At 36.7% G+C, this 11,731-nt stretch overlaps 1 protein-coding gene across 1 annotated transcript; it reads left to right on the forward strand.

Moving 5' to 3' along the window:
• The first annotated feature begins 384 nt into the window (after positions 1–384).
• LOC125652296 (UDP-N-acetylhexosamine pyrophosphorylase-like) lies at positions 385–1,934 on the forward strand. Its single transcript, XM_048881370.2, has one exon. The coding sequence runs from the start codon at positions 385–387 to the stop codon at positions 1,909–1,911; it is 1,527 nt and encodes a 508-aa protein (XP_048737327.2). The 3' UTR covers positions 1,912–1,934.
• The last annotated feature ends 9,797 nt before the right edge of the window (positions 1,935–11,731 follow it).

Here is an 11,731-nt window from a genome sequence, read left to right on the forward strand (position 1 = left end):
GTCAGGTTGGAATGTAGGGGCACTTGTAAAAATCCTGACTAAAAGAATTGAATAAAAGTATTGAACCAAACCCCACAAAAAAAAGGGGGGGGGGTATTGTCAATCAAACACACAAATCAAAACGGCTTTTTATTAAGAAAGCAGATGTACTGTTATGAATTAACAGCTTTTTCTGTTTACAAAACACTGTTATAAATTACCAAAGACAATATAATGGTATGCAATTTTGGTAATTCTTCTCACGTGCTTGTTCAATATAAACTTGTCTATATGACGGTATTTCTATGATGTTATTTCTATCATAAGAGATTTGGTTTTTGAATATTGCTACATGAACTGTGTGCTTTATTTTCCAGTACAACAAAATCAACTAAACTCGGAAACATGAACATAGAAGAGCTGAGAGCACGTTTAGAAGAAGCAAATCAAGGGCATCTCTTGCGGTACTGGGACCAACTCTCCGATCAAGAAAAACTGCAACTCTACAATGAACTTAGTCATCAAGACTTTAATGAAATCAATGAATTTTATAAGACGGTAATGGAGAATGTGTCCGCTGCGTCAAAGAAGCTTAATGACGTCATAGAACCCTTGCCGAAGGAGGTGTGTGGGAGAGTAGTAAACACCGGCCCGGAAACTCTGTCGCAGTATAACAACAGTGGTCTGAAAAAGATCGGAGAGAGTCGGGTGGCTGTTCTTCTCTTGGCTGGGGGTCAGGGTACTAGGTTAGGTGTACCATACCCTAAAGGCATGTACGATGTCGGACTGCCGTCGGGAAAAACGTTGTATCAGATACAGGCCGAGAAACTCCTGAAACTCCAGAGGCTTGGGGAGTCTGTAACAGGGAACAGCTGCAAAATTCCATGGTACATCATGACCAGCGAACATTCTAAACAGTCTACCCAGGATTTCTTTCAAAAGCATAAATACTTTGGCCTACAGGAAGACGATGTCATCCTCTTTGAACAGAACCTTCTTCCATGTATAGGATTTGACGGGAAAATCATTTTGGAAAAACCTCACAAAGTGGCTCTATCTCCAGCTGGCAATGGAGGATTGTACCGAGCCCTGCACCACAATGGCGTGCTGAAGGACATGGAAAGTCGGGAAATCGAATACATCCACGTCTACAGTGTAGACAATATACTGGTCAAGATGGCAGACCCCGTCTTTATAGGATTCTGTATCAGCAGGGGGGCGAACTGCGGGGCAAAAGTTGTTGAGAAAACCTTTCCCACAGAGGCTGTTGGCGTGGTGTGTAAAGTAGAGGGAAAATATCAAGTGGTGGAATACAGCGAAATCACACTAAAAACGGCAGGAAAACGAGACTGCAATGGCAGACTGGTCTTCAATGCTGGCAACATCTGTAACCATTTCTTTACTCTGGACTTCCTGAAATTTGTGTCAGAGCCTTCACAGGAAAGATTACTAAAGCATCATGTTGCTAAGAAGAAAATTCCACATGTTAGCGACAAGGACTGTCGACAGACCACTCAGCCGGGTTCTCCCAATGGCATTAAAATGGAAAAATTTGTATTTGATGTTTTCCTTTTGTCATCGAGTTTTGCTGTCTGGGAGGTTATCCGGGAGGATGAGTTTGCTCCCCTGAAAAATGCAGACACTGCTGATAAGGACACGCCCACTACCTGTCGCCGTGCTCTGCTGAATCTTCATCACCGTTACCTGATAGGCGCGGGGGCCGAGTTTGTATACACAGATGGGACAAAGATTTCCCACATTCCCAGTCAAAAAGGAGAAGATGAAGCTTTGTTTGTAGAGAGTGAGATCTCACCTCTCGTGTCGTATGCAGGGGAGGGTCTGAACGAATTGGTGGAGGGGAGAAAGTTTGTAAGTCCAGTGTACATAAATCAGGACTTCACCATGGACAAACCAAAGATAGTCGATGGCTAATGGTAGTAACAAACAAAACAGCGTTTCTTAATATGCAAGTGCTTTTATTTATTCAAATGCAAATGTATGGCGGCTGATGTACGTCAGTTCATTTATTGTTGTCTACTGCACATCACTTGGTATTCAGAAGAATTTTATTTCCACACCATTCTGTTCTTGAAAATATAAAGTTCGTGCAAATAATATTACTTATTTACCCACTAAACGTTTGTCTTCCTGATACACCTCCATTGCCTGAAATCCATCATGGAAAATCACGGAAATAAAAACATTACTCACAAATCACAAATAATATACAGTATGATGAGAAGTGCTTAGTAGATTTTTTTCTTTGACATTCTCCAGATGTAGGCCAACCAACACATTGCAAGGTTTAGAATTGCGAATATTTTTCAGTTGTTTCCCCTATTTCAAACATAGGTGGCGCAAGACTCGTTTACGTCCTTGTTGACTTCCGGTGTACATAAGATTTATGAGGGATTGTAAGGTTTTTGTTGTGCAAATAGGGAGCGAGGGTAGAATTCCCGAGATATGAAGGTTTTAAAAAATTCAATTGGTTCATTGTCATCATATGTGACAGCGACAACGATCGTTTTAAGCTCAACTCAGTGTCGTGCGCTATAAACTTCAGTCTTCAGTTCAGTCCGACTTCACAGATATAATCAGATGACGACTTTGTTGCAGAAAGTATTTACGGGGGGGGGGGGGGGGGGGTAAACATTTACTCTGTAGATCGTAATATTCTGCATGAATGTTTTATGCTGAAATTTTATCTATCCTTAGTGATACAGTCATCAATGATCTTATAATTCTATGACTCTCACCCCCCCCCCCCCCCCCCCCACCCCCAACTTCTAGATTAGATCTATAATCGAACACGGGAAATTTGAGTCATCAATATATAAACGAAGTATGGTACAAAAATATATTACAGATGTCATTTAAGAATTAATTTTAGAGTTAACCAAGGTCGTCAAAATATGAATGAACGCGATTGCTAACAGCCCCCCCCCCCCCCGCCCCCCCCCCCTCCCCTCCGCCGTCACTCGGTACGACGACGCGACTGTAATGGAGGGGTGGCTATAACAGACTGTAACTGTAAGGCAGTGAATATTCCTAGGTCTTGTTTTCGTTTTTCCGTGATTTTCCATGATGGATTTCGTTTTTGATGACTGGATTGTAAATTAATTTCATCTCTTTACTTTCATTGTTAATATTGTTATATAATTCAAAAATTGTTGTAAAATATTGTTTGAATTTCAGGCAAAACGAGTCTGGATTCTTCAATATAGTCAATACGTATGAAATTAATCAAAATATGGGATGAAATTGTCAAACTTTCATAACTTTTCAAAGTTTGTATTATCATAGTTATGTTGTTATGTCATGTTTATCAACTGACCCACGGAAGTGCAGTCCAATACGTCAGTCAAAGAAATTAATACCATTCCTAGCCTATTTTAACTGTTGGCGCAAACCAGAAGAAAAATGCATCTCAAGAGATTAAGATATTTCTGAATTTTTTAGAAATAAAATTTGAATCATATTTACTTTTATCAAAATTAAATGCAAATTCATAAAGCCATAAATTTATAAAGTGAAGTAAATACAAATTTCGCTGCCATATATACAATGTTGTGTTTATGATAAAAGCCACACATAGGACTATTGTTCATTGTGGTTTTTATTTTTAAAAATCATTGCATTACGTTTTTCAATATTCACTTGTAACTTCGATTTCAATCTGAAGTATGAACATTCAAACTGACCTTCAAATTGAAAAGTGTACTACATTTGTTAAGTGATGTATTTTAGTATTAAATTTAAATTATTCATATCATGAACTGTCATGGTACATATAAACATGATAAATCCTTATACGTGAAAGTAAACAAGGGTCAAATTATGTAGGCCTACATCAGTTTCCTGCAACACCATGGACAAACGTCATTTGGATACAACCATTCCTATACGCAGGATACAGTCGTGCTTTTTACGCAGAGTACAACCAACTCATAGTATATCAATCATAGTATATGGATGGAGACGTGAATTTAGAAGTTGAAAGAAAGCTTGAACTTCCGTCTTGAACTTGCAATCCAAATTGTAATATTCAATTAAAATGTAGAAACTCGAAATTTTGAATCATTATTGTACACCTAGCATATGGGGTAGTAAAATTTATTTGACCTGCCAATTTTTATGCTCTCGCTTGCCCTATGGACTAATAAAAAAGTTAATCGCAAGGACTGTTTACCTACCTTGACGTCATCACGTAAGTGATATAAGTTAAAACACGCAAATAAACTGTTAACTGTGATGATATATATACATGTACTCTGCATACATGTGCCTTCTCTATCGTGAATTTTATTTCATAAGAGAAGTTATACATATACATTCACTATTACTACACATTTTAACAGCTTAATAATAGAAATTCAGAGATATATGGATATATTCTTAATCCTCGAGAGAGAGAGAGAGAGAGAGAGAGAGAGGGGGGGGGGTGTCCGTATCTTATTGTTTTAAACATATGCAATTCAACAACTTATAAAGAATTATGATGTATTGTATATTCAACCTAAACTACTGTTTAAGCATGTAAACTTAATCACGAAGTAGTTTATAATGAAAAACGTTCAGTGTGTATTGAATGTCTTTATTTAATCGATGTGACAGAGAAAATTCGGTTGCAGCTGAAACTCTCAACGTGCTTTCCTTTCCGCCCAGAGAGTCTTGCAATGCGTTTTCTAGGTTCGTCTCTAAGCGCAGTGAGGTCCTACGAACCGTAATCCGCCATCGTTACTAAATATTCAACAACTTTCTAATCTAAACGTGTCCTTCCGACGCTCTCTTAAACTTGAGGTTAGAAACGCCTTGGACGTTAACGGATCGTGCGCCACCTGTAATCAAGGGCGAGTAATTTGGAGTTTTATTTGCCATTCTAATACTGTTGACCGTGTGAATGGGAATTTTTCAATTGGAATTGCTGTTTTAATTGGGTTTCAATGCTTTGTATCCCCAAACTTTATTGATATTCCTAGTGATACATGTTTGCAATAACACTTAGACTCATCTTCACAAGTCAAGGGTTATTGATTCGTTATACATCGCACCAACCCTTGACATCAGTGACTATCAAAAAATTGGACTCGTTCTGATTGTTTCCACCAAATACTGAGAACCAATGAGAATGCGGTTCTATTTAAAACAACGCGAATCAAGAGATTCAAATAAAAACACGTGTATTGATACCAACAGTTATGGCTATTTCAATCGTTTAAGTAATATTGTCTTTAGCAAAAAGGTTTCCAAACTTGATCTACTGTCAATAAACGTAATTAGTGGTGTAAATATTACAATTGCGCGTGTTATATCAATACAGCAGTATCAGATCGCGTCATTTGTATCCATGTACACCATACCGTATATACTCGCCTATAAGTTGGATTTTTGGGAGTTAAAAATGGGTCCAAAACTCTACATCCGACTTATAGGCGAGTCCTATAAAGATTAGCATTTCTCTGAACAGCGTAATATATAGTATTTTTCAAACAACTTCGTACTCCAACGATTACCGTGATTAACATTGACTGGACATATTATATTATACATCTATTATATGATTATATACATTAAGTACAAGTCATATTTTAATGATTTTATATTGTTGAAATTGATTTGTTGAGAAAATGAATAAATATCAGCGCATTTCACAAAAATATTATTTGAAACAGAGATGAAAACGCTAGAGCATTGATTTGAAATTGCAAATCGCTCCAAAATAACCTACAAAATATACAACCCAGTTACAGGCGAACCGACCTATAGGCGAGTATATACGGTAACAAGATCCAGTTATTTCATTGGATGTTTTATTTATAGTGGATTGCGTAATGGTCTAATGAGCCCCACTTTTATATAGCGACTGATGTCAAGGGTTAGTGCGAGGTAACCAATCAATAACCCTTGACTTGTGAAGATGACTTGGACTTTGAAATCGCTTTTATATGTTATCAATTCTTCGGGTAATTTTGCCATAATTACAATGGTTGTTTATGTTTTTGCAAGTATCTATTGAAGCTAGTATTCTGACAGACAATTTCGTATTAAATGTTAATAATTTAATTCTTATTGTATCCTTGTCTCTGATTGGTCAAATTCCAATTGAGGAACACAGGTTATTTTTGTATAACCTGGTTTGGTATGAGGACACACCCCCTTGACAACCAGAAGCCGGGACTATTTTTTTCTCTCTCTACATTTACATCGCAGCACTGTTTTCAGCCTTCTATGGAATAGAAAGTCAACGTGTACAATAAGATACTTCGGTTTGATACACATTCTGTTTTCTCGTTGTCAATTAGCACCTGCTTGTACGCTAATCACTGTTGTAAATCATTTTTCTCTGTATGATGATCGAATAATTTTAAAATAGATTAATACAAAGATATTATATTCAAATTAATGATTTACCAAGTAAGAATTATCCTGTTCATTTTCAAATACATTTCTTACTGGGGAAAGGGGGGGGGGGGGTGTTTCATTGCTGATCCGCCTTTCAACAAAACAAACAAAAAAATCATACGTCACATTTTACCACATGACGTCAGTCACATTGACATGTGGATCGCGGTTTGTCGCTTGCTTACATATTTTCTTGTGTTGGATTTACTATTAGTGACAACTTTGCATACAAGGGTAAGTTTTCATGTAGTAGAAATTTTCACAGAGTTAAAAGCCGCAAATTATTGCATTTTCTGATATTTGAAGACTTACTTTGGGTAGATCTAGGCCTAAACAATGCAATCTCCCGTATTTTCTCAATCTGTCGGAGATGAGCGACTTCAAAGTAGATCTCTAAAGGGCAGCGTAATACGCATTGCATGCATAGTCTACACATATTTTCTGTCATGACAAACTTCACCTTCGATACAATAATTTAATAAATAGGCTAGGCTCTGTTGAACTAAGACAAATTGACAACGAGTTAAGATGGCGACCTTTTATAGCTACAAGTAGACGCTTCGTCGTTGTTGCTAAGTGAATCATTGCGCGGCTCAGTTGACTTGTATTTTTCCGAGATTATGTACATTTTGATAAACGAAGGTTAGTATCTTTGTCTCCTGCATTAAATTATAAGGAATGACTAAAGCGTAAACTGATCCAAACCAGGTTATACTCGTATAACTTGTCCCAGAATTAAAGTCATTCCTTAAATGAACATTGTCTAACACAATCAAAACAGCTTTTATCAAGAAACAGATTTACTGTTATGAAACAGCTTTATCTGTTTACAATATCACTGTTATGAATAAAAATTGCATCCCAGTTCTACTTTGTCCTAAGTGAACAAGCTATATCGTTCCTGATTGGATAAGTAAGGATAGTTTCTTTGGTTTTGATTGGCTTAAGATGGTGAGTAGAATTTAGGTATATAAGGCAGTGTTTGATCAGTTCTACGCACTTGGTTAGGCACTAACATCATGGTCAGCTTTTCTCTTCTCTAATATTCTGAGCAAATAAACATCAAGGTTTTAAAGCCCTGAGTAGTTTCCTGTATGACATAAACGGAATGATTTCAGCTTCTCCGTCGTCAACTTCCCATATTTATGTAGCAATATTCCATTATCACCTGCATATGGATAACTCTGTTTACCTGATCAGGATATAGGGTTCACGGCGGGTGTGACCGGTCAACAAGGGATGCTTACTCCTCCTAGGCACCTGGTCCCACCTCAGGTATGTCCATGGGTCCGTGTTTGCCCAACTTTCTATTTTGTATTGCTTACAGGAGTTATTAGATTGATCACTGTTCGTTATCTTCACCTTGCATAAGCATGCTTTTTGCTAGGATAGGAGTTAGGGAGTGCTAGAAAACCTAAAGGTTAACAGCAAATATTTAGTATATTTTTGAAGGGGTATTAGTGAATTTTATTATGTATTTACTACTTCGTAGAACTACAGACCAAAAACTAAAGCTCAAACCACAAGACATAAATTAACTAATTATGCCCGAAAAGGCATTCCATAAATCCACTGCAACGCCTGCATATAAAGCTGAATAACTATAATGACCGTCTCGCATGTTTAAAAGGAATATATAGAAAAATAGACAAAGTAAACTATACATGAACATGTATCTATGGAAGTTTAGAAATGTTTGCATTGATTAGGCCAAAACAATATGTGTTTTTACGGTAACCGGCTGAAAAAATAAAGTTGTTAGGTCGAATGATTTGTTTTTTACATTTTTGATATTTAGTCTATTATTATTTGTTTACTTGTTGTAATCTTGACAGTTTTAAACAACCTCACGAACTGCTAGTGATGGCGATATCTCGTTCAATTTCTTCATAACTTTATATTCATTGTTCTTGGTTGATTACGTTTAACGTCTCGCTCGAAACCTTTGCATTCATATGGATATGTCACAATTGCCGATGAAGGGCGCTTATGCTCTTAGCTTACTGCCTTTGAACAGGGTGGATCTTTATCTTGCCACACATTCTGTGACATGGGACATCAGTTTTTGCGGTCTCATCCGAAGGACTGTCTCATTATTCGCAAGGGGTACCGATGACCTATTCTAGCCAGGATTCACACGGGTTCTTTAAATTGAAGTCATGACATTTGTTGAAAATATCTATAAATGCAGAGGGATTTTGGAATGGTGCAATAACACTAATCGACTCTTTCAGGTGGACACATTCGTTGAATTTCGGGGATAAAACACTCACCGTTTAACCGCACTTTCACTGAATCCCCAATGTTAGAAGTCACCATTTTTATAGAAGTTGATTAATAGCGGGTTTGGTTCCGGAAGGAGACAAAATTTTCGGAAAATTATATATACTTTCCGATAAAAATTTTTAGTGTCGGGGCAAAAATATAGGATTGGTCGGGATCTGACAATGTATCTCTGTTTGTTGGGTTTATGTGAAATTTTGAAATCCACTATAGATATACAGTAATCCATATTCACCCGACCAATTGACAGGGATATTAAGTTATCAATGTATAACGAAAGGGTAATGAACAATTTTGAATGATTTGTTTATTGTTAAATAATGATGAAAGGGCAATAGATCAAATTCACATGACTGGTAGATGATTAGAACCTTACCGTTTTGCATGTGATACTTTTTCGAAGAGTTATCAAATATACACGTTCACGTTTTATCGACTATCCTATACCGTATATAGTTTGGTATATTATCACGCTCGGCATTACTTTTAAAAGTTAGAAAAAGACATATTTAAATTTTGTAATTTAGTCTTCAATGCACCTACGCCTAGCGAGGATCTTTATCAGTATATAAACAAACGCCTGCTGGGTTGACAGAACTGAATTAATGACATAAATTCGTACGATGGAATTTATTTGTCGATTTATTTTAAGCTCCAGGATAAATTCGCAAAAATAACACAAACTTAAATATGTAGGCTGTTTACTCAAATTCGCAAAGTTCAATCGACGCAAAAGTATTCAGATTTACGGTACTATACCATGAATTTCTGCAAAAAGGTCATTATTTACTTCAAATCTACTAGTTTTAAACTTCTGTTTGAATATGTGTAGTGTTAGAAGACCTAATTATGTATCTATGATTGATTTGTGTTGATTATGTTGTCTTGACACCCACAGACAAATTAAGGTTAAACAAATAAATCTTGAGTAAAGTGTAAAGAGATCAAGTTCAAACCACTGCAGCTCAATAACAAGCATTATGATCCCATTTTTTCTTTCTAATTTACTAATTCTTGTTCAATGTAGAAATCAAAAATACACTTCACAAAAAAAAAAACAATTGGCATTACTCCAAATCTCAAGTGCCAACCTCTTTAAATTATCTATAAAAAAGAGTCGGATTCCTATATTAAATTACTCAATAAATACATCCTTCAAGTTGATACCATGATTACAAAACTCCCACCACCCATTTGCTAGTTAGGAAATATGGTTGATATACATACATGTATGTACATTGAATACTTGAAATGCATTGAAACTTTGAGGAATTTCGTCTCTTGAATTGAAACGTAGAGTACAGGTTGAATTGCCTTTCTTTTAAACACGATTGCGATAATGAGCCTTACCATCAAAGACATGTTGTGAAAACCAACACTAACGTAATATGTTAACAAGTACACAATATATTGATATGTTGTGGACAGAGATAAGCCGTCAATCGATAATGTGGGTTAGGGGACTAAATTCCTTTTAGGTATTTAGGTTATCAATGCGATCCACATATATTTGTAGGTTAACGGTGTAAGATATTTTGTTTCTGCTGTCCGTTCATCTGCCTGTCTTGATAGTCAATATAGCTGCTTTTATTTTGAATTTCCATCACGCTGGTATACCGAACGATCAACTCATTTTAGCTCTAGCGCCCGAAGTCTTGATATTCAATGCAGCTTGCTTTTTTCATTTTCTTTCAGGATAGTGTGCCGAACGATCAACTCGTCTTAGCCTTAGAGCCCGAAGCTGCTTCAGTTTATTGCTTAAAAGTTACAGCAGAAAGCATGCCATGTGGTGAAGGGTCATGCATCAAAACCCCAGGTCACCAGTATTTACAGCAACGTCACCTGTAGTGTCATATTAACAGCATAATGCTCTGAAAATATTGACAAAACAATAATTTGTTTATCATCTTTATGTTACATTTAGCCGTAGTTGTGATAGCCCCTCTTGCGTCGAAACATCCCACTATTAGCATAAAAGAACGGATACTAGATAGTGCCATCTATACTTTCATACACTTTCTTGGTTATACAGTAGTGTCCATGAGGTGAATGAGGACGGCAATTTGACTGAACTCTGACTGGCAGAGGTATATGGAGTTTAACGAACGATAACTCTGGGTAGAGCTTGTTTACTGGGGTTAAACGCTCATTTCAATCAGGCAAGATACCCATTTTCCGGTTAGTCCAGGTACATGTACATGTAGGAGGTCTTCCAATTATGAAGGAGCTTGATTACTTATTTAGAAATTATGTAAACTAGAAAGAGGTGATAACTGTTGACGAAAATGAGCACGAGATAATTGTTTGTCCTGACTGTCACCAGGCACGAGTTGATATCTATTTCTCTCTCATTTTTGAACAAAAGCAGTTACATAAAAATGAACGCTATGAACTATCAATATTGTTTACAATTGATTTACCAAGATAGCCACTAAAATATGAAAAAACGATTATGTGAATGTTATGCTATCTGACGTGTTTCTTCCCAATTGTTACAGCATTCTTTACACACTGATTTTGATTACGGATTGCTCCGTTTACCTGATTAAGATATAGGGCTCATGGCCGCTGTGATAGGTCGACAGGGGATGCTTACTCCTCCTAGTCACCCGATTCCGCCTCTGGTATGTCCAGGGGTCCATGCTTACCCTACTCTTGGAGGTAAAAAACATCAGTCAGTGGGCTTAGTGTGGAGATCGAACTCACTTTCCCCATTTGTAAGTGTGACTGTGATATTCAATAAATTATTTTTGGGGGTGGACATTTCTACAGTGAACTCGATATAGCGGATAATGTTCGCAATCGTAACAAAAATCATTAGGGCTTTGTACGACCATCAACTCACTTTGTTTCAATGACATTAATGAAACCTAGCCAGGTATTGAAGAGACTGAATCACGATTTTCCATGACATTTTCTTTGTCACTTTTAATGATCAAAATCTACGGTCTAATGTGTTTAAAAGATTTCACATAAAAATTATGGTTATGCATTATCACAGAAGCTCATTTTAGAGAGTTTATTATTTGTTCTGTAAACAACGAAATTTTCAAAAGAAATGGATATC

The sequence above is a fragment of the Ostrea edulis genome, chromosome 5 (genome assembly GCF_947568905.1).
Source record: "Ostrea edulis chromosome 5, xbOstEdul1.1, whole genome shotgun sequence".
In the NCBI taxonomy this organism is placed as follows: domain Eukaryota; kingdom Metazoa; phylum Mollusca; class Bivalvia; order Ostreida; family Ostreidae; genus Ostrea; species Ostrea edulis.

Bases quoted from the DNA above. Each gene is read 5' to 3' on its own strand.
- LOC125652296 (XM_048881370.2), top strand. From the start codon at position 385: ATGAACATAGAAGAGCTGAGAGCACGTTTAGAAGAAGCAAATCAAGGG.